A 23,487-nucleotide genomic window follows, 5' to 3' on the forward strand; every position below is an offset into this window, starting at 1 on the left:
AAAGGGCTTAATTGTTTAAGTTGCGTCATCTGTGCAGAGAAATAAAGGTTGCTTTTGTATTTTTATACACGATTAATCAGTCCCAAAGGCATGAGAAACACCGGAGTAAAGAAGCTCATCAGACGGAAATGCTTTTTAATAAGTATTTTAAAATAGTCTAGTCACTGGTAATAAGTGAGCATGTGTTAACATGATACAATACCAAAGAAAAAAAAAAGCTCCACCTTAAAAATTCCACCTAATTCAATTAAAGGTGGAGTCTTGGTTGTTTGAGAAATGCTTCAGAAAAGTGCGTTGGGCCGGCAAACAAAACAAAAACAAACGTGTAGCCAATGAGCAGAAAGGGGCAGGTCTTGTCAATATGGGCGGAGAGAGTGTTCAGTGCGCATGTGTGACATTAGCAGAAAGCGGTTTTAACATTGACATGGTGGATAAAAACAAAGAAAGAAAGCGAAGAAAGGCTTACGATAAGGCAAGAAGTAGGACTAACAGAATACGGCTTTCTATCAATTAAAGTTCAGAATATTAAATCAATCAATACACTAACTACTAAAGTCTTTGTGCCTGAAACATGCACACACGCTCCAAGTCTTCTGTTTCCATGTTATCGGCAGCAACATTACGACCTCTGCCTCGGGTTCTAGGTGTTGACCGTCTCCTTCCACATGAAACAGAGCTAAACCTTTCACGGTACGACACACAGTACTACAAAATCACATTTGTATTACCATAGTATTACTCATTGAGTTCATTTATTGATAAAAAATATCCCCTCAGCCAGCTGCCCCAACAGGTTCCGCCATTATACTTGTCTGGGTTATACTTGGGTTATACTTGTCTGGTGTATGTGTGGGGCGGAGCTATCAAAACAGGGGTGGGACCCATTTCGGTTAGGGGCATGTTTGTTTTGGTGATTTCAAATGTCAACATTGGCTTTCAAACAACGGAGACCCCAGCTTTAAGCATGAACTCTTTTTAACAATCCCAGTTATCTTGAGCAGTTTCAGCTAGTTACAATTCTTCACATATCAGCTGTCTAAAGGAGCTCCTTTTAAAACATAAAGTTGCATCACACTTTTAGCACTTAATAAGAATGATCGTAGCTGCTGATGCAGCGAGATGTGAGTTTGTCAGGATGTGAGGTGTTTTAATGAGACAGCGGTTTGTTTTTAGTTGAGAGGAAAATGGCGTGTAGTGTATAGGGCATACTGTAGCACAATTTGAAATGCAGACTTCTTAGTCTCAGTTTCTTTTTTTTTTTGTGGCAGGACAAAGAAAAAGAGAATTCTAAAAAGAATGATCAGCACTCAGTAGGAAATCAAACATCTGCCATTTTCTTCTAGCAAACAAATAGCCAGCAGGCGGGATTTACCGCCTTTGTGCATCATGCACGTATCCAGTCAGTATTTGGCTCTACTCAGTTCCAAAGTAATCACTGTACAAAATCCATTATGGCAACCCATAGTTTATTGCTGAAATGCAAATTATTGATCATTAAATTGTCAGAACACCATTTTATGTTAATTGAAGAATAAAAGAGGAAAAAATAAACTTTTAAACACTGCGTTCCTGAGACCCGGAATTCACTTTGTACTGTCTGATTTGGCTATTCGATGGAAGTCTGATATCTATTAAAATCTTCAACAATGAAATGATTAGGATTGCGCAATGCATTATATCACAAGGTCTCATGACTCTTAAAGACCAACAGACAGCTCTATTCATGATTTTTCAAGTCTATGCAAAAGAACCAGTGACTAAGGCACATTCCAAACCACACACTGGCAAAATACTGTGAATAGTCTTGTTAATATTTAGACATACTGTTTAGTGTGAAGTATATTTTGTTCCTATATGAATGATATGAATACAGTAGTGGGTACAGACTTGTGACTGTATTAGAGGAGGAGACCTGCAGCACCAACGTTTTTATGAAATACACCCGCAATAAGATATTTTCCCCTACAAAATGCTTCAAACACCTGAAGTTGCTCCCTAACACTCTAAAACATGCCAAATAACCTTTTGTCAGTCTATATTTGCCTACAACCGGTAAAATCGGCAGTGACATGGTGGTGTGGCGCTTAGTCTATCCACCTCGCAGTTCCCAGGTATTATACTGAGTTTGGATTACTGTCTTTGTTGAGTTTCACATGTTCTTTTTTTCCCCCTTGTGGTTCGACCACTTTTATCCCACCTTCCAAAAACATGCTAGTAGGTGGAATGTTATCTCTCAATTCCCCTTAGGTGTAAATGCATGTGTGCGTTCGTACCAACTACTATGACCTAGACCAGGATAAAGCAGATACTAAAGATGAATGAATGAATGTTTTATCTCCCAGCACTTGCCAGCTGGCATAGAAGGTGTGCCAGCTTGACTAGCTTAGTCTGAGTCTTGGCAGCCGGATGCTTGTCTGCCAGTGACATCCATACCTCATAAAAAAAACAATAAGTTTAATATTAATAATAAGAATGAGATTCTAATACATGGACACAACATAGTTAGTAATGCATAGGAACAAGATCCTTAAGACATGAGGACGAGTTAATTAAGTCATAGTCATGGCTTAGTAATTCCAGGGAACAAGATTAAGTGTTGCTACATTTCATTAATATGTGATTATTGTGTTATGCCCCCAGACAGCAGTGTGGGCATATATGGGGTTTTATGATAACCACCATATGACCACACATTACTGGTTGATTGCTCCCATTCATGTCGGCAAGGTTTATATAGGCAAACATCAACAAGTTTAGTGCTATAAGAAGATTAGTTTTCCTGAAAAGAGATTAAAATACACGAGATGGCCAAAGGTTTGTGGATAACTACTGTATATCTGAACATATCGCATCCATCTTTCCTTCCATAATAACTTCTATTCTTCTTGGAAGGCTTTCAACTAGATTTTTAAATGCGACCATAGGGATTTGTCTATTCACCCACAAGATATCTGAAACAATTGTGTTTTGTAGCAACCGATTCAGGAAGGCCAACATATGGGTGTGATGCTAAGGTGCAGCAGTGCAACTGGTGAACTTTTGGGCATATAGTGTATATCATTATTCATTATTATCAGTGAGGCTTCAGACTTTAAAGACGGGGTGCACGATGTTTAAAAGCCAACGTTGACATTTGAAATCACAAAAAACAAACACGCCCCTAACCCAAATGGGTGTCAGCCCTGTTTTGATAGCTCCACCCCACACATACATATGTAACCCAGGCAACTATTATGGCAGAACCTGCTGGGGCAGCTACCGAGGAGATATTTTTTATCAATAAATGAAGTCAATGAGTTATACTATGGTAATACAGGTCAAATGTGTTTTTGTAGTTGTACCGTGATAGGTTTAGCTCCGTTTCACTCGGAAGTCGTTCAGTTCTCTCCAGCGCTGGAAAACTGATCCTATATTAACACTGGTCCTGCTTCTTGCCTTATCGTAAGCCTCTTTTCGTTTTTATCCGCCTGGTCAATGTTTCAGTCGCTTTCTGCTAATGTCAGACATGCGCACTGAACGCTCTCTCCGCCCCATATTGACAAGACACGCCCCTTTATGCTCATTAGCTACACACTTGTTTTGTTTTGTCAGCCCGATTCAGTTTTCTGAAGCATTTCCCAAACATTTTACACCCTACCTTTAATAACAGCCAGATTACAAGGTGTGACTCCTGTAGCCACAATAACCGACAATTGAAAGCCACTAGTTTATATACAGTATGCACAAATATTTAAACAGCATAGTGAATTAGAAATTCCTTCATTCAGTATAATGAAGCCTTATTTCTGTCCCTGCATCATACTCTTTGTCTAGAGCCACTGTGGCCTCTTTGGCTTTCCATATCCCTCTTGCCCATGTGCGCTCGTTAGTAGGAGGGGTGTCTTGGTGATGCTGAGTTGTACAGAGACCTGCAGTCGGGGCGCAAGACGAGCCAGGACGCGATACTCTTTCCATCTCTTTCACATCCTTTAACAGAGGAATTACCGGCGATTTAAGAGGAACTGATTGAATCGGGGCCGAAAATGAAAGTCGGCTTTGTTCTTCCTCTGGCGTGCGCTTTAGTCCTGAAAAGCTCACTGGTAAGAATGGATGCAATCAGACAGTAGTGAAGTTCAGGTGCGCTCCAGCAGTGCAACCCAGACTTACTTACTTACTGTAGTTTTTATTTTTGGTTTATTTCTTGGAGATTGTTTGCTTGTGCATCCAATGTGTAAATAAGTCAATTAGTTTGCAGCAGATGTGCTTGTTTACTGAATCGTAAAAGCAAATATAAAGCATTGTGTGCGTGTGTGTGTGTGTGTGTGAGTGTGTGTGTGTGTGAGAGAGAGAGAGGGAAAGAGAGAGAGATGCAGTATAGGGATGCGATGCTCCTCAGTGCAGAGGATGCAGAGGATGCGGCGATGCGCGCGCTGCCTGCATGATGTGGAAGCTCTTAGTGCAGTGCGTAAAAAGAAAAGAAAGCAAATTGTTGCATTAAGACTGCTGATTATCCTGCGTGTTATGAGATCTATACATCCCTCCAGTGCTGCCTAATTGTAGGATTGTGGTCTTTGAGCTTAATTTGAATTTTATAGTGCTTCATTTTACAATTATGCAAACACAGCAGGAGATTCCTGGTTCAGCAATGTTTCAGTAGTGTCTCCATGAATTTAAACCATGCTGATATTAAAGTACGTACCGATTAAAAATTTACAGCACCAGAAGTGTGTTCAGATGCCTGGTTGGTGGCCGTCATGGGCACCGGATCTTTTTTTTTCTCCCCTCTTTATTCTGTGGTCTTGTAAAGAGGAAGACCAGGAACGAGAAATTTCTAAGGATGATTGATCAGTCCCATGGTTTCATTTAAAAGGTGATCTGTGTTGAGTCACCTGTATAAAAAGACACAGTGACAGCTGTCTAGTCCCACGCAAGTGTAAGAATACACACCCACACACCCTGTACTAAAACAGAGGAGTGTCTATTCCTCAGAAACTGAGTACTAAGGTACTTTTCCTGGTCACTCTTTAATATGTATCTGTGTATATTTGATTTGATTTGATATTTAAAAGTAAATGTAAAAGTAAATGCAAAGTAATTCTTCATCGTGACATCCCCTTGACAAGGTACAGTACCTTAATCTCTGAGTGTATACGATTTGAATCATACGAACGCAAGACACAATGATTTACTTAACTCGACTCCTTGCTTGTCCGTGTTGAATGCCCTACACAATGGAACATCTGTTAATGTTCCTGAAGAGGGATTTGCACCACCAGCAGGGTACGTGTTTGTGGCTCCGTGCCACGGGTGCATTTCTTTTTGAACACACTATCCTCGCTCTGCTTACGCATGCATTGTTGCTCGGGGTTTTACGGAGACTGCAGCAAGGCTGCCTCTTTAAGGATCCCTGTAGGTCCTCACAGTTTTATAGCAGACACAGATAATAATGCTGACAGGGCTATATCGTGGTGTAAGATTTGTAGGCGAGTGATTTAAAGGGTCAGAAATTGGATTCCATTGTTGGACCTTTACACGTTTGTCAATGTGCCAGTCAAACATTTTACTGACCAAGTAAAATGCCAGTGAGATTTAAGGAAAAAAAGAAAGAAGAAAACTGTCACTTTGTACAATTCTTTTCACACGATTAATCATGTGTAATCTTTCTGTTAAAACGGTGTCAGAAAATGCCAGCACTGTTAGAGTGTGTTAGAGCTGTGTTTTGGTTAATTATAGATCGCTGGAACATGACAGTCTGAAACATTCGCAGATAGACGTCTTTATATCGTAGGAAAATCCCACCCTTGAACACATTCTATTTACTTATATGGCACGTGTATAGTGAGAACGATGCTTGTCATTTGCTGGCTGTTGTACTGTATTTTTTGTTCTTTCCAACTGAATGTCACAAAGCTGGCATTTTAATGGGAACACCCAGGTTTTGCTCTTTGCTCAGATAAAAGAGCAACAGCGTCTTTCATCACTCACTCACCACATTCTGACATTCAGTGTCGTTTTAGCGTTAAATCCGGCATAGACGTCAGACGGCGACGCAGCTACGCAAATTACAGCAGGTATTTGGCTACAAGCTGACGAGCCCGATGGCTGTGAGGTCGCCCTGGCATGACGTCTCAGAAGCCGATCACTTTAAGCCGACAGAGATGTGAGACCGGACAGACTATAGGACTAAAACGCTGCCCTGTCGGCCTTTTTACGTAGAGATGAAGCCATGGCGATGTTCCACTGGCATGACTAACAGTAGAACTGTGGATAACACAAAATAATATGAAGTAATTTCATTCCAAAAGAAATCTTGGACACCTCTAATGAACATATGTTAATTATAAATATGCACAAGCTGTTCAGAGCGGGTTATTCCTTTACTCTTCTCCTTCCCCAGGGGAGAGCTGGAGGTCCGACTGTGGATCCATGCAGAGCCGGATTCTCCCAGAACTTCTACACTGTCTTTATCCCAAGGGAGCAGTTGCAGGGCCAGAGCATTGTCAAAGGTAAGAGCCGGCAGTGTGTTTAATGAGTCAGGCGTGCTCATGTGGGCGTTCTTTGCTTTTGCCCACAGAGCTTTCTGCAACAGGTCTGTTTTCTTCACGCATGGTTGCCTTTTCTCTTTCTGTCTTTTTCTCCCTCTTACTTTCTCTCTCTCTCTCTCTCTCTCTCTCTCTCTCTCTCTCTCTCTCTCTCTCTCTCTCTCTCAGCCTTCCACTGGAATCCACTTAAAGCTATTGTGAAATCATTCACTCTGAGCACACTGCATAATGTGCATATGTTGTTCATAAACAGAGCCATTTCTCTGGCAGGGCTGACAGAACTCTCAGCTGATGATTCCACATATTGCGTCTAAAACGCACACATTCATTTCGAAGCAGACACAAAAATGGCTCGGTCTGATCTGGGGGGTTCTTGTGCTATTACGGAGGACACCAGTCTCTTATATAAAGCAACCAATAAAGTCTAGCTTTTGTACCGTTTACAATTAACGCACGCATAATTCTTCTTTTATTACATTATCAGACCAAACGAGGCACCATAAAAAATATAATCCACATTAAATGAGCAGTTGAGCAGCGTGGCTGTCTATAGTCAGTGAAATGAAATCTTCTGTTCATCTCCTGCTGTGTATATTTGCTGGTGAAATCCCCTCCTTCTCTCCTCTCCCCCTCCTCCACCGTGTTACGAGGGTAACGCAAGTCTGTGCTCTATTCTTCTGCCGTCTTTTCACCAAGACCAAACAGAGAATTAATGAACATAAATATTAAACACACAGCAAAAGCTTTAGCGTTTGTCAGCTTTACTGAATGTTTGCTCACTGGGCCTCATTTATCAAGCTGGATACAAATTCATTTAATCTTAAATCGTTCACTGGGGCATTTACCCAAGAAATGTGTTATTTATGAAAAGCCAGCTAGTTCATTTACTACGAAAGCTCATGAATTTTTGTACATATTAAAAGATAATGCAATAAGCTAGTATAGCGTATAAGGTACTGTATAAGATAACGTAAAGCCTCGATTGAAGTTTGTTTACTTGAATTTTACATAGTCATGTTGGGAAACTTGATGGTTTTCAAACAACACCAGCTATACTGTATAAACTAGCACAATATTTCAGCCACATTTGTGTCAAACAGTTAAAAGTGTCATTAATGCTGTAGCTGTTTAACATTGTAACTGCTGGTCCGTCCCGATATTACGACCATGTTATATTTAATAGACCAATAGATGATACTAGGGGGGGGGCACGGTGGCTTTGTGGTTAGCACGTTTGCCTCACACCTTCACGGTTGGGGGGTTCGATTCCCGCCTCCGCTCTATGTGTGTGGAGTTTGTGTGTTCGCCCCATGCCTCGGGGGTTTCCTTGGAAAATTGTCCGGAGTGTGTGAGTGAATGAGAGAGTGTGTGCCCTGCGATGGGTTGGCACTCTGTCCAGGGTGTATCCTGCCTCGATGCCCGATGACGCCGAGATAGGCACAGGATCCCAGAGACCCGAGAAGCTCGGATAAGCGGTAGAAAATGAATGAATGATACTAGAGCAATGAACTGTATGTAGTAAACATCATGTGTGCAGTGTCACTTCTAACAGACAGCTTTAATCTAACCCCAGCTACCGTATTTAGGTCCATATTGAAGTTTAATATATTATTGGGGCTGTTTTGTACATTATGGGACATGTAGTGTCTCTTTTTATCCCTAGACTATTTTAGACCCATTGACAACATGCACACCAAGATCATCACTTCACGTACGAGTTACAGCATTTTTGTTATCATCCGTTTATTTTTTTTTCTCCCACCGATAACGTGCATAATGAGTGATTTAAAAAAAAAAAAACATACATAACAATATAGTCTATCTAAGGTTTATGGCCACCGTGAACCAGCAAAACAGCATACATGCGCCCTGTCATTGATCTACCAGGTCTTTGGAATGCCGTCCATTCAAAACATAGTCCAGAAAAGAACTTGAAGCTGAGCTCTGGTCAAATCGACCTCAATGTTCTTTCAGTGTTCTGAAGTGACGACGTCGTATGAGCCGTATGTTTAAATAGTTTCCCTTTCAGGGGCAAATCTTTGCTTCTCCGTGTACATTGTTGGCGCTGCCATTGATTCTGGTTCAATAGGTTTGATGGAATATATTCCAGACAGTAAATGAGAGGCAGGACGCATTATGTGCTGTAGCCTTTTCCGAATACCAAATAATCAATTATTTTGTCTCCAATAGATTTGTCTATTTGGACACAGCCTTAATGAGAGCTTTGAGCTAGTGGGCATGATCTCAAATATTCCTCTTATTCAAAGAGAACAGAGCTTTGGTGTCGAATATCACCGTGTTGACATTTCAGAAAGACCTGTACGGTGTTTAAGCGCCACGGTGCTGTAGACCTTGGGTTTTTTGATTAAGGTGAAGGAGCTGGTGATATTTTTGGGCGAGCAGCGCCAATAGGGAAAGGGGGTCATCACCGAGCATGTGATGATAATAATGCTGCATAACCCAGAAGCGTCACAGGGGAGACTAATAGGCCAGGTGGTGTGTGAGCAAAGAAACAGGCAGGAAACCTGTGTGCTTTTGTCTTTTCCTCCGTAGGCTTTTTCTTTTCTGGTTTATACAGGGATTAGAAGAGATGAGCACACAAACTTATGCTTACCTAGGATTGAATTATTTATGCATATTTTATATGCAGTGCAAGATGGCATTGTCAGTGCCTTAAAAGTGATTTGAATTACTTTTGCGTCTGTGCGGTCGAGCTAATTAGCCGCCATATGTGTGAAAGACAGGAATTGGACGCAAGGCCGTGCTGAGCCATGCGGACGGAATTGGAAATGACTCATCAGGCTTCCTGTCAAGCTGTTGACCTTCATTTCTGTAATATATTCGTGGCTTTTGTATCTAGGTCTGGATGTCAAAGTGCTGATGTTGCTTTCGCAGGGATTCACCCGATTCACGTGTACAGAATGTCGTGCACGGGGTACAGGTTTACCGTGAATCTGTCGTGATTTGTTTGTGTCGTGAGATTTTCAACTCCTGACTATTTTTCAGAAAAGGGTGCAAGATTGTATTATATTGTATAAAGAGCCAGTTTAAAAAAAAGGTGGTAAAAAATAGTATGCCACGTAGTAATGCCACGCTTTGATCACATAGTCGGATGGCTTCATGCCATACTGAAAATATGTAGCTTTGTGTACTGTATGAAGTAGGAAATGACAAACTTTCATCATGTGAAGTGTTTTTCCTGGTCGCCACACATATGAACTTCAAGCTGATGCGGCACAAACATCCCCAAGCTATTTTGCTATAGCCCATTAAAATTCTTTATAATAGTGTCCCTCTATTCTTCTCTCTGCTTCTCAATAAGACTTTAGCCTACCCTTTATTTTCCCAGTCTCCCCGCTGGGGCGTACTGTCCTACAGTAGCACTTTATATTGTTGTCGGAAAATCTCAATAATTGAACCACCTTGATTTAATTAACTCTGAGGAAAATGAGCATTATTAACTCAGCGAAGCAAGCAAGCATTATTTAATCATCAGTTGGCGGTGCTCGGTAACACCAACTCTACAAGCATTAGGTGGTTTTTGCTTCTTTAATCCACTCGGAAACATCCAAGGACCCGATAACACTTCTGTTATCCTCATGATGGCAGGGCTACATGTAATGCATTGGATCTTTAACCAGATAAATGCTGAGCACTGGTGATCAATAGGTATGATGCGTATCTTCCGATTGCCGAGCCCCACTGAGGAGTGATAAGCTTTGAAAAATACGACGCTCTCGTGACTGCACACCGGTGCGTAAAGCTTCCCCGTGTACGGAAAGCCGGATCACACTTCTTGGAGTTTAAAGGAGAGCAAGAGAGAGACGGACGAAGAGATACACCGATAGTCACTTTAGGACAAATTGATTTTGAGCGGCATTTCCTCCTCCGAGAGACGAGCTCTTAAAGGCTACTGTCAGAACACATTCAGGAGAACATCCCTGATGCTTTTCACACCTTAACCTCTCGATAATGCCCGCAGTGGCACTCGGGAATGAAGTTCAATATCCGTAGTCGTTAATTCAAGGCGAAAACCGATAGCGCATATGTAGGAGGCTTGGTTTTCCTTGTTGGATTTCACATAGGGATGCAGCAATACCAACAACCTGATACCACCTTCTAAACATAAATGCCGTTCATTCCAAGCGGCCCACAGCAGCAACCAGCAAAGACATGGTAGAAAAAATGTCTACAGACAATCAGTTATGTACAGAAGTGCAAGAACGCCCACTGTTCTACACTATAAGCCTGCTCGATTCAAGGTAGCTAGCAAAATCCAATTAGTTAAAGTTAATTAAAAAAAAAAAGAATGAGCCTAGTGGCTTTAGTGGATGATTAGTTTTTCCTAGCAACTATTTAGTTCATTAATCTAAGCATTTAAATCAGGGAAAAGTAGACAGAATTAAAGGAAATGTTCTGCGATGTCCCTGAGTGAGTACGAAAGCGTCTGCCATATAACGATTTAACAACGGCCCTGTCGATGTTTACTAAGATTATATTATATCACTGATTGGACAAGTTTGCCATTAAACTCTAGAGTTGGATTTGTTTCAATGGCACAAATGCGATTCACCTCTCCGCTTAATCGTTTTCTCGTCAGTTCTGTGTTTACTATTAAATCCAATGTTTAAATACATTTTCAAACATTTACCACGAACAATAATGGATTGAAAAAAATGCCAGGCCTCGTATTCCAAAGAAAAGTGCATCTGCACTAATCCCTTTTTCTTTTTTTAAATTAGAATTCTGTTAAAAGAGTCAACCACTCAATCATATTTAAGTGACATGCTTATTACATGCAATTGTTAAACTGGTAATAGTAAGATATTGATAAAAAACATTTTTTTAAATTTGGAAAAATCCATCATCCAGCTGTGTTTTTGTCATTCACTTCCTACTGTAGTCCCACTCCACTGCAGGAGTTAGCTGCTTTGGTGATGTCAGAGCTGTTTATAAGTAAATGTATGAATATGCTCTGCACCATCACTCCATGGCTTGTTTCACAATCACAAGTAGGGAAAAATACTATATTGCACCGGCCTCTAGGATCGGAATCTGAAAAAAACAAACTATATGCTAGTTATATTTAATCAGTACTTTTATTCACTCAGTATTATTATTCGATCAGTACTCTTATTCGGTCGGTACTCTCAATTGGTCAGTTCTCCTATTCAGTCAGTACTCTTGTTCAGTCAGTACTTTTATTCAGTCAGTACTCCTGTTCAGTCAGTACTCCTGTTCAGTCAGTACTCTTATTCAATCAGTACTTTTATTCAATCAGTACTTTTATTCAGTCAGTACTCTTATTCAGTCAGTACTCCTGTTCAGTCAGTACTCCTGTTCAGTCAGTACTCTTATTCAGTCAGTACTCCTGTTCAGTCAGTACTCTTATTCAGTCAGTACTCCTGTTCAGTCAGTACTCTTATTCAGTCAGTACTCCTGTTCAGTCAGTACTTTTATTCAGTCAGTACTCCTGTTCAGTCTGTACTCTTATTCAGTCAGTACTCCTGTTCAGTCAGTACTTTTATTCAGTCAGTACTCCTGTTCAGTCAGTACTCTTATTCAGTCAGTACTCTTATTCAATCAGTACTTTTATTTAGTCAGTACTCTTATTCAGTCAGTACTCCTGTTCAGTCAGTACTCTTATTCAGTCAGTACTCCTGTTCAGTCAGTACTTTTATTCAGTCAGTACTCCTGTTCAATCAGTACTCTTATTCAGTCAGTACTCTTATTCAATCAGTACTTTTATTCAGTCAGTACTCTTATTCAATCAGTACTTTTATTTAGTCAGTACTCTTATTCAGTCAGTACTCCTGTTCAGTCAGTACTCTTATTCAGTCAGTACTCCTGTTCAGTCAGTACTTTTATTCAGTCAGTACTCCTGTTCAGTCAGTACTCTCATTCAGTCAGTACACTCATTTGGTCAGTACTTTTATTCAACCAGTACTCAGGTTCAGTCAGTACACTTATTCAGTCAGTACTCCTGTTTAGTAGTGTTCTCTTATTCAGTCGCCTGTTCAGTCAGTACTCTTATTCAGTCGCCTGTTCAGTCAGTACTCTTGTTCAGTCAGTACTCTTATTCAGTCAGTATTCTTATTCAGTCAGTACACGTATTCAGCAAGTATCATTCAGTTCAATCTAGGTTGAACATACCACACCACTAGATTGTTGGTTAGACTTTTTTGACTGTCTAAGATGACTTATTCTCTGTGATCATCCACAGTCAGACTTGCTAGTTTAAAGTAAAGCCATAACAATCTTTATAACTATAAATTCAGAAACAAGACCCCACTTGTGAGACAAAGCAGTCTTTCGGAATCCCAACTTTAGACATCAGTACAACGGGAGACCCATTTACAGACATATATAGGGTTTCTTTTTTATTTTGAACAAAAGGTTCTGCAGCTCAGAACTGCTGGTTAGACCGTGTACTGTAGACGTCCTTAAATTTGATATTCTTGTTTGCTGTGCTCTACTTCAGCCTGACTTGCCACTTAAAAGTAAAGTCACATGGGTTCTACCAGAGAGCATCACTTTCTTCCCCCTTTACAGCACTAAAAACAAGATCCCACTTGTGACGAGAAACAACCGATGAGAAGGACCTTCTGTCCCCTCGCCTTTTCTTCTTCTCTCCTTTTTGTGTTTCCACCCCATCCTACTGCACCCAGTGCCAGAAAACAGCCTCATTATCCAGCACATTGCTGTGTATAGCCTCCCCTCGCGTGGACTGGGCCCCTTGTTGGGCATTGCTCATTAGAACAACGCTCCTGGCAGCACTATTTTCCCAGCATGCACCAACACAACAGGGTTAAGGGTTTTTTTTTTCACCTCAAGTGACTTTAGTAGAAAAAGGTGGCATTTGTGTATTTGTGTTGCCAAGCAAACTGTTGTTTTAAGGCTCTCTGTTTTTTCGGTAGGGCGTGACTGTTAAAAGATGTGTGAACGCTAACAAGCTAGTTAGCAAAAGAACTGAACTAATGCACCCTGACTAGAGAGGTTTCAGTGAACAATCTTTACTGCTGATATTTTCTCATGTGTGGTTACACGTGCGATTAAATATTTATCTCGTTTGCTGTGAAACTCACGATAGCCACTATCCTATCTCTCCAGGATTTTGACGTTCTTCCTAGATCCTTTCAAGGGCAGAATACATTAAGAAACAGCAAGAAAACTGTATTTTCTATATTACCAATGTTATCTGTTGACTAGCTTGACCTTGCGCATGAACAACCCGATATAGCTTGGTTGTTTTCAAACACGCGCCGGCTGGATTTTTTCGACAGAAAAGGTGGAAATTCTGACAGAAAAAAAATAATATACAAGAGAGCGAAATCTGAATTATTATTTCATGAAGCAATAGAAACCAAGTAGGACTGCAGTTGATTTGGTAAGGATGAGCTGCTCAATATTAAGTAGCCGTTATACATGGCGCCATTTTTGTTTACAGTTGCTTGGTGCATGGTGGGAGAAAAATAAATTCTCTTGAGTGGTAAAATTCTGTTTTTTGCCTGCTAAGGTTTCTTGCGACCAATGTTGTCACCAAAGTGATGAAGCCAATGAAGCATCTAAAGAAGAAAGAAATAGAAATTCATTGGCTAGAGATTTGTATCAGACCACCATTTGGATTCCTGATAGTAGGAACTAGAGGTCTTCACGGGTCCACTTAGATCCAAAAACCCGAGGTTCGACTCGAGACCCGAGAGGGTTCGGGTCTTTCACGTGTGCCTCGGACACGGTTCGGGTATAATAATAGCGGTCTCGGGTAATTTAAATTGAATGTGTTTTTATCAAACGGACCCGAGAAGACCCAAACTACTGTATCTCGTGTGTGTGCATCGACTCGAGTCATTGACCAACCTCTCCTCTGTTGCCAAGACCGCTTGCAACATGTGGCTGGTGACGTGTGGCTGGCGGTAAGCTAATTTTTGTTGAAACAGACCTGTCAATCAACTTTGAATCCACTCTGTAGCGGTTACTTTAGTGTAGAGTTACGCAACATTCGGGTCCAGTCGGGTTAAAAAAAAATTGCCAACGGGTCGGGTCTATATGGATGTGTTATAACTGCTGTGAAACTCTTGACAAAAATCACTCTTTAACTGACTGCGTAACTCTTCCAAACCAATTCCTCTGATCATTTTAAGATGGCTGTATATTCTGAAGATTACCTGGAAATAAAACTGTCACACAGTGAGAAAGCTAATAAAAATGGGATTGACCACTTTTTTTTTTTTTTTTGGATGGCATTGTGGCCATAAAAAAAAAAAAAAAAAAAAAAATCAATCAATATTCATGATAAGAGTTATAGGTAGAGCACTTGCCCTTGCCCGTTTTCCATCTTGACCTTGGTAAAGAAGTGTGTATGGTTCAAACCAATCTTAGGCCGAAATTATGACTCAGTTTTGGAGATATCTGAGTAAGCAGGCTCTATTTTAAAAGCGAACATTTCCTGAATAAGAAGCTTTGGTTCTGTTTGTTCTTCTCTCCCGTAACAGGCTGTTCCATTACTTATCAGGAAGGACAAGTTTGAAAAGAACCTCTTGAATTTCTTATAAGAGATTCATTTCTGTGGTGCTCGATATACCTTATTTATGATGTGCTGTAACAGAGATGCCTCAGAAACACTATTCCGTTGTGGCAGATATTTATAAAAAAAAAAAAAAAGCTATTCATTTTCATGATAGTTGATCATTGCTGGTCCATATACCAGCTGATTTTTGGAGGTAGGAGTAACACAGAGATTCCCAAAAGAACACAGAGTTAGCAGGGGAAACTTCACACAGACAGTAACCCAAGCTCAGGTTCGAACTTGCCACATAAGTTGCTTTCAAAGTTAGTGTCAATTTTGCATAAAATCTATTTTTACTCTCATGCTGCTGTTGTGTTCATGAGTCTAACCTGACAGTCTGCACTCGTCTCAAGCCCCGAGGCTCAGTTTTAATTACATTTTCCTCCAAAAAATTCGCTCTACTTAAGCAGCAGACCCATCTTTAACGGCCATCAGCAAAGATGCAGTAGGTCCCTATGTTGTCTAAATGCTGGAAGTGGTTGGAAGGGAGGATGAAAAAGAGTTGTATTTATAACATGTAACCTTGGTTTCCCCCTCAGTGTGTGCGTGTGTGCATGTGCGTGTGCGTGTGTGCGTGTGTGTGTGTGTGTGTGTGTGTGTGTGTGTGTGTGTGTGTGTGTGTGTGTGTGTGTGATCTGAAATTCTCAAATCTGATCAGCATACATAAATTGTCCGTAGGGTGCGAATGAGTGTGTTTATTTTCCTTGTGATTGTTAGGCACGCTCATGTTCAGGAGAGGTTTATATTACAATTATGGAAGAGGTCTCAGCATCGACACTTGCAGTCTATTAATTTTCTGACACCCTGGATGTTTAATCTTAATCTTTATAATCTTTAGGACAGAGGACCTGATTCCAATAAATAGATCAATAATAGACGAATAAATGCTAAATTGAAATCATTGGGAAATTGCTGTTTTTTTTTATATATTAGTTATATAACATTATAACAGTTTGGGATGTGTTCTGTCATTGGCCCATTGATGTTGTGAAAAATCTTTGATATATTAAGGAACGCCCCAAAGGAGCATAATTAAGGATTATTATGATTGGTATCATAGGATACATGGGTATAGAGCTCAGATGTCATAATGAGATTGAGGTAGTAAACCAACACAAAATAAACCACACAGGACTCAGAAAAGTATAAAAGGAAAGAGAAGTTTATTGCAAATAAACTTAGTAATAATAATGAGACCCAGAGCTATCAGGCCTGGGAGAAGAGGGAGTGTAGTCTGGAGACCCAGGCCGAGGAGAAGGAGAAGAAGGGACAAGCCTGGGGAGCCAGGATCAGAGTTAGAGGGGGAAGAAGCCAAACTGGGAGAGAGAGAATGAATATAGCTGAAAGGAGGAGATGAGACACGAGGAGGAGAGGTAGGAGCTGCCAAATGACGAATATAGGCAACAGGAGGAGAGGAGATACGAGGAGGAGAGGCAGGACTTGTCAGCCTAGGGCAACAGGGGTCAGCATGAGGACAACCATCAGTTTGTGTCCTTTGATCCATCAGGATAGGAGGCAGAGGTGTTTGAGTAGAAGAAGAGTGAGTCAAAGGCGTCTGTACAATGTGAGAAAGCAAGAGAGGCTGCTCCGGGAGTGTAGGGGAATACAGTCGTTCCAGGAAAGACCAGAACTCCTGAGTAAGATGACACAGATGATAACGGCGATAACTGGCCATGATCTCAGCAGGAACTGGCCTCCTATAGGGAGTAGGCCGAGTGGACCGAGAAATCCAGATGGTGTGACCAGGACGAATTGGCTGACCCTGAGGCTGAGAATCTAAGAGAAAAGGGAGTAGCCCTGATAAGAAATAGAGGAACTAAGGCTTAAAGAATGCAATGAGCAAGCCCATCTTTTGTTAACAGTAATTTAGTAGCAGCTTTGATTACTTTCCTATGACACTGTCTTTTCTAGATTGCCTTTCGTCTCTTCCTATTGTTTAGCAAGAAACTTTGAGGTTGTTTGTCAGAGGACACAGAAACATGACGTTTTCTAATTTCCTATACAGGTCAAAAGGCTAGGATGAGCTCCAAAGTTTGTGAGGCTTTGCGCTGATTGATGCTAGCAACAGGAAGATTGGGCAGCGATTGATTATCCTAAATGGAGAAGTTAAAGGATCACAAAGTCGGCTAGTAATCCATCTGCCGGTCACATGCCTCATTAGAGAGGGAGAGACAGAGAGAGTGAGTGAGAGAGAGAGAGAGATTTAAACGAAGGAATGGATCAGTTTTAATATCTTCCTCAGTGGCTTGTTCTCATAAACGTCTCCAACCGGATCTGCATACACAGTGGTGTCGGTCTGCCGATCTCTCTCTCCGTTGATATCATTCACGTCTCATTTTCTGTCTGCTGAGAAGAGTTATCGATTCGCTACAGAGCAGACTGGTGGCCACATTCTCAAAATAGACGTTTATTTGTTCTCTGGCGGGGAGAAATGTCAAATCCTTGGGAACACTGTGGATCGTTCATATATTGTTTACATCTGATTCATGGCCCACATCTTTAATTTAGTTATTTATATATCGGCTTTATAGGCTGGACCCGTGTATTAATTTAGAAATTCTATGTTCTACTAAGATGCTACTTTTCCTGCCTGACTTATATATGGCTGATTCAATAAAAACCAAGCAGTGGACCACGTTCTGTTACTCTCTCTATTTGGCTTGTTGCATGTGTATCTATCTTCGCCATGGCACCATCTATGAGTGTTTTAGTGGAATGAAAGTTCTAGAAATATCGTCTCATTTCCTTTAGCTGTTGTGAATGTAGAACGGAATTTCCGCAGTGCGTTATGAAGTAACTGATGGTTTTAGGTAGCAGTAGTGGTATTTCTTCCTTTGCTCAAGGATATCCAAGATACAGATCGTGAGATGAGTATTAGCCGGTGTTTTTTTTTTTTTTTTTTTTGTCAAAGTGAGTCATGACTAGAGAATAAGTTGTGTTATAAGTCTGTGTAATATCTGAAAGATTTCATACAGGCTTGCATGGGGTACAAGGCGTGCATGGGAGTGGTGGGGTTTGGGGTGTTTAAAGGCAGTTTGTGAAATCCTAGTAAAAGCATATGTGATTAAAATGCCCTGTATCATCCAGGAGCCATAGTTGATCGTTTTAATCGGCCGATCGGCGCTGGTTGCTCTTGAATAACAAATCATATCGCATGTCACCCTGGGGATTTAGACCCATTAGTTTAGTAAGGCGTGCTAATATAATAGGAATACAGCGATGCAGAAATGTAAATCAGGCAGTGAGAAAGGGAAAGGCAGCTAGTGAACAATGTTAAGAGTCTGGACAGATACTGGTTGAGGGTTCACTGCACTTCCTTGTGGATTTGAATGATTATTAAAGTATTAGACTAGTTAATTGGTATACAGTAATAGACTGCCAATTGTAATTCTGTTCTTGGCCCATGACTGTGCACCAGTATTGGGTTTTGGGTGAGTTCGGGTGTTCCCTTAGACCCATAAAGGTTTTGCGCTCACAGAATCTTGTTGACGTTGTTTTTAGAAAGTTTTATCTGCAAAACAGGACGCAGAATAAAATTTGCTCGTTCCCTCCGACCAGCCAGCACTCCCTTAATACAGGGCTACTGAAGGCTAACAAGTGCTTCCTCTGATTCAGGCCTTCTTCCACTTCTTCTAGTGTTCTGAGTTCAGAGATGCCCAAGATTGGTTAGTGTCACTCTGACTAACGGGGCAACTGGGTATGGCGTCCGGTCCACCCAGAGAGCAAGGCAAATTTTACACAGAGGACTTCGGAATTCTCTGGACTTCTATGCGCCACAATTGAAAGCTGCTAATAACAGAAACGTCAGCTTCAAAATATTGTGATACATAGAACGTCTTCAGAAAATGTCTGACATCGGCTAGCAGCATGCAGCACGCTTAATTAGCACACTTAATAAATATGACTGCAGGCCAGTTGGCAGACTGTGGCAGAGAGAGTGTGTGTGTATGTGTGTGTGTGTGTGTGTGTGTGTGTGTGTGTGTGTGTGTGTGTGTGTGTGTGTGTGTGTGTGTGTGTGTGTGTGTGTGTTTGTGTGTGTGTGTGTGGATGCAGGGACATGTATAGTATGTCCTAATGGATTTTTGTAGTTATATTTTGTATTGTTATATCCAAAAATTCATTTCTGAATCTCACTAAATAACTGATTACACTTAATGGACTCAGAACAAACCATCTTTTTTTTTTAAATCTCAGAAATAGTCACTGTTTGCTTACTTTATTGTCCTAAAACCCTAAAAGGTCCAATAATTCACCCTTTACTGCAGATTTGTATATTTGTATTTCTGAAAAAGAAGAGAGGAAATGGTAAAGAAAGGGATTGTTAGGAAAAGAAAAGGGATTTTCTTGCTCACTTTAGACACTAGCAGTTCTTTTCATTGAGGCGAGATGGCTCTTGCATGCCAATGTTTAGTTACTGCTTCCATTTTTTTGTAAACCTTTCATCCCTGTGGTCTTTTGTGAATTTGAGAGTTTTCTTTTGGACCACAGTAGAAGGCTCTACAGCCAACAGACTGCTGGGGTTTGAAAATTTGGGGAATTTAATGTAAAATTTGTGGTCTAGTAAACGCCATAAATTTATCTTGAAGCCTAGATGAAATTATTTGTATAGGTATAATTATTAGCCATTTGTATACAATTCCTGCTCGTTATTTGTGTCATTTATGAAAAAAAAATGCATGTTGACGTGAGCAGAGGATTTGAATATAAATAAAATGCAATGGTGTGTTTGGGAAGATGATCAACGGTTAAATGGACTCCATTGCACAAGCGATTGTGTGTCCACTGATGGACACACAAAGCCAAATCACTTTGAAGGCTTTTGTATTCCTTCTTATCCAGCCATACATTCAAATCCGGAAAGTTCCATTGATGCCCGTTTGCACCACATACAGTAAGTCTCGCTGTGGTGTGTGTCTCATCTCTACATGCTGTGAGCATCTGGATTTATTGGCATTGGAGACTTCTTGCTTAAATGCTATGTTTTACTTTTAGGAAACTTCAGCATGTGAACAAACACACACTATAATACCATTAAGTATTGAAACAAATGCACATTAGAGTGAAAATTTGCCACTAACACTAAAAACTAACAAACAAAAAAACAAGAAATTTTAAAACATAAATTCCATTTGCTTTTGATGGAGTTGTGATTTTATTTGTACTAAATTTGATTTATTAGTTTGTTTGTTTGTTTGTTTATGTAATTCTTTTTTTATTCTTTGGGGTGGGGGGCATCATCATTATAACATTTCAGCAGGTATTCATAATCGTAATTCATTTTACAGAATTAAATAAAATTCTAAAATATTTTTACTGTATTAGGCATGAGAACGATTCTTTCATTTATTTATTTAAATGATAATTTTTAAATTTAATTTATTTATTTAACCGAACGTTCGAGTACTTCGATGTTCATTTGTTGAAAATGAGTTAAAATACAGAAGGTTAGAAAATGAGTTAAAATACAGAGTAGTATTTAAATACAGAGGGTTCTCTGCCTGCGGGTTTTTTTATTTATTTATCTTTTTTTTTTTCTTTTTTATATAGTATTTTAAATCGTCACTCTCGTAATTCTGTGCAAGTGATTTCAACTATTGAAATTCACATTAGAGGCTTGTTTGTTCAGCAGTTTGTTCCTTCCTGCGATCAATGAGCATTTAACAACGCTGTAAAGATTGTACGGCGGAAAAGCTGTCAAATAAGCATTCCATCATTACATTACCGTGCACGTAAAACCCGCAAATCAAGCAAGCGATTAGCGTTTATAGGTGAAATCTGAGGTATTTATTTGCTTATATTTTTACGTGAAACACGAATCGTTCTGGAAGGTGGCACATTGAAGCACCTGCTTTAGTTACTTTCTATTTTTCACTGTCACAGTGAGAAATAGACTACCTGTCTGTTACACACACACACACACACACACACACACACACACACACACACACACACACACACACACACACACACACACACACACGCAACCTTCAGTCTGTGAAGGTGTTTAAGTTAGTGCAGAAAGCCTCACCCAGCTGTGGCTGCAGTCTCTTTCTCTTTCTCTCCTGCTGTGAGCCCAGGAGACACATTACTACAGCTTTACTCCGTTGCTTTGATGCTACACACACACACATTTCTACATTAATAGTAATAAACCTATGCACTTGCAGGTGCATGCAGACACACACACACACACACACACACACACACACACATATATTAGTCTTGTGTAAACTGCTTTACTTAATACAAAGTAAACGGATTTCCTTGAGGCTCGGAAAGGACCGGCTAGAGAACTGCTCAAGAACAGTACTTAAGTATCAGAAGTGCCTTTAAGCATTGCAATATTAAAGTGCAGGAGCTTTTTAAAATAGAAATAAGAGAGAGGAGGTGTTATACAGTACTTGGTATATTTGTTCAGAAGGTGATTCATTTTGTAAAACAGCAGCTCTCGCCGACCGCGGTTCCAGCTGCAACCTTTTACATTAACGTTTAAGGGTTTATACGCTCGAGGTGTATACTGTGCGCACGGATAAAGTAACATTTACTGTATATAATCGGCAACTTGTGCAGAATTCCACCACAGGATGGGATTAAAACGTTTCATTTTGGACAGCGAGACATTTTGCACGGGTTTGTTGAACCTTTTCTGACAACACTTTCCAAAAATAAGAACGTCTTCATGACAGACGTCTTATCGTGATGGTTTGCACTTCATTTTATTTATTTATTATTTGCAAATTGCTGTTGACCAAGAAGAATGTAATGACCTTTGGAGTGAAGCTGTAACGTTATGGTTGATTATTTTCCTATTACAGCACATTCCCAATAAGACGTAAAGGCTTTATACAAAACAACAACCGTCTGTCATTTCGTTTATGACAAAGACTGCAAAGTTAAAGTAATAAAATCATTAATAGTAGAGGAGCACATCGTGACCTGTGGGAACATACTGTAGGTTATTGTGTAGACGGTTATTATGGGATGTCTTGGCCTTTACAGAAAGTCAAGGAATTACAATAATTAAGGAATTAAATACATTTAATGAAATATACTGTTAGTTTTTGATCTCCAGTAAGACGGCCACATACAGTAGTTCCCCGATATAGATGTAGGCATTTAAAAATAAATAAAAACATGAATCATTGTTCCACCCACCATGACGACAATCATTCGTCACTTCATCCCCTTGGTGTTTTTTCTCTGACAAGGTAAAAAACAAACTCTTCTGTCTTTCCCACGTGCTAGGAGGAGTTTGTCGTTTTCTCTCATGGCTTTCTGTTGGGTATCAAAATGATTTCCTGTCATAAAGCCTTAATCTGGAAAATCTAAACGAGGATGCTTTTTTTTTAATTGATTTATTTATTTTTTTTGTAGTGCAGGTTTCAGAGAATCAGGTGTTGGAGAAATGAGAAATGACACTCGGTGACAAACTGTGTTTTAGGGATTAAGGGACAAGGTTGACTGGGGAAAATATATGAGGGTAAAAGTAGACAAAGAGACGGTGGATGTGGAGCTTCCTGATTCTGCCGGCGTATTTATGCGAACATGCTGTTGAATTCTCTATTCTGATTGCATGGAAGGTGATGATCATTGTTAATAATTTATCGGCAGCTCAATGAAAACGCGCTTGTAATACATGTTTGTTCGAAATGGTCGACGCTCCACACAAACAGAATTAATGAATGAATTGATGAAGTTGATACTTGTTGATATTAATGTTACTATTACCTGAATTTATAGATTGTGATATATTTCTGTAAGCTGTACAAGTGCTGTACAGTACGTTTTTACATCTCAATGTGTTTTAATCCTTGTACTGCGAAAGATGCAGTACTTGTGTATATACACCGATCAGCGATAACTTTAAAAAAAAAACACCCGCCTAATATTGGGCCACCAAAATAGCTCTGACATCATAAGGTGTGCAATGGTATATGACCTCCAAGACATTGGCAGACAAGAGCAGCACGTGTATATATGTATATGTATGTATATATATATATATATATATATGTGTGTGTGTGTGTGTGTGTGTGTGTGTGTGTATATACATACATATATATATATATATATATATATATTTATACTGTAGATATATAGATCCTGCTGCTGGACGACCTGGGGCACTTTATTTATACGTACACAGGCATATGCAATTTGTTAGCCACTATCAGATATATTAATTATATGAATGATTTCTTAACGCTTTGCTTTTTGAGCCGCAAAAAAATAGTTTTCTGAAGCAACGTTAAGCAACAGAGCGTTCGTTATCGGGACATTTCCACTAGCACGGATGATCCTTGGGTTTCAGAGCAGCGGAAGAAAACCATCATCCGAGCCTGAATCCTAATGCGCAAGAAAGCTGCTGGAGGAAGTTCCACTGCTGGGACCCATGTGGAC

General features: G+C 40.1%; 1 protein-coding gene across 2 annotated transcripts in view; it reads left to right on the forward strand.

The window, feature by feature from the left end:
• The window catches only part of cdh4 (cadherin 4, type 1, R-cadherin (retinal)), a 379,372-nt gene that overhangs the window by 186,401 nt on the left and 169,484 nt on the right, over positions 1-23,487 (forward strand). The window contains exons 1-2 of one of the 2 annotated variants that reach the window (XM_027176421.2): positions 3,849-4,079; positions 6,377-6,485. In XM_027176421.2, the coding sequence (XP_027032222.2) occupies positions 4,023-4,079; positions 6,377-6,485 (166 nt within the window). In that variant the 5' untranslated portion in view covers positions 3,849-4,022. Of the gene's footprint in view, positions 1-3,848; positions 4,080-6,376; positions 6,486-23,487 lie in introns of those variants that run through there. The other variant, XM_047810282.1, reaches the window with a different exon arrangement.

This window comes from Tachysurus fulvidraco, chromosome 2 (assembly GCF_022655615.1).
Source record: "Tachysurus fulvidraco isolate hzauxx_2018 chromosome 2, HZAU_PFXX_2.0, whole genome shotgun sequence".
NCBI classification, from domain to species: domain Eukaryota; kingdom Metazoa; phylum Chordata; class Actinopteri; order Siluriformes; family Bagridae; genus Tachysurus; species Tachysurus fulvidraco.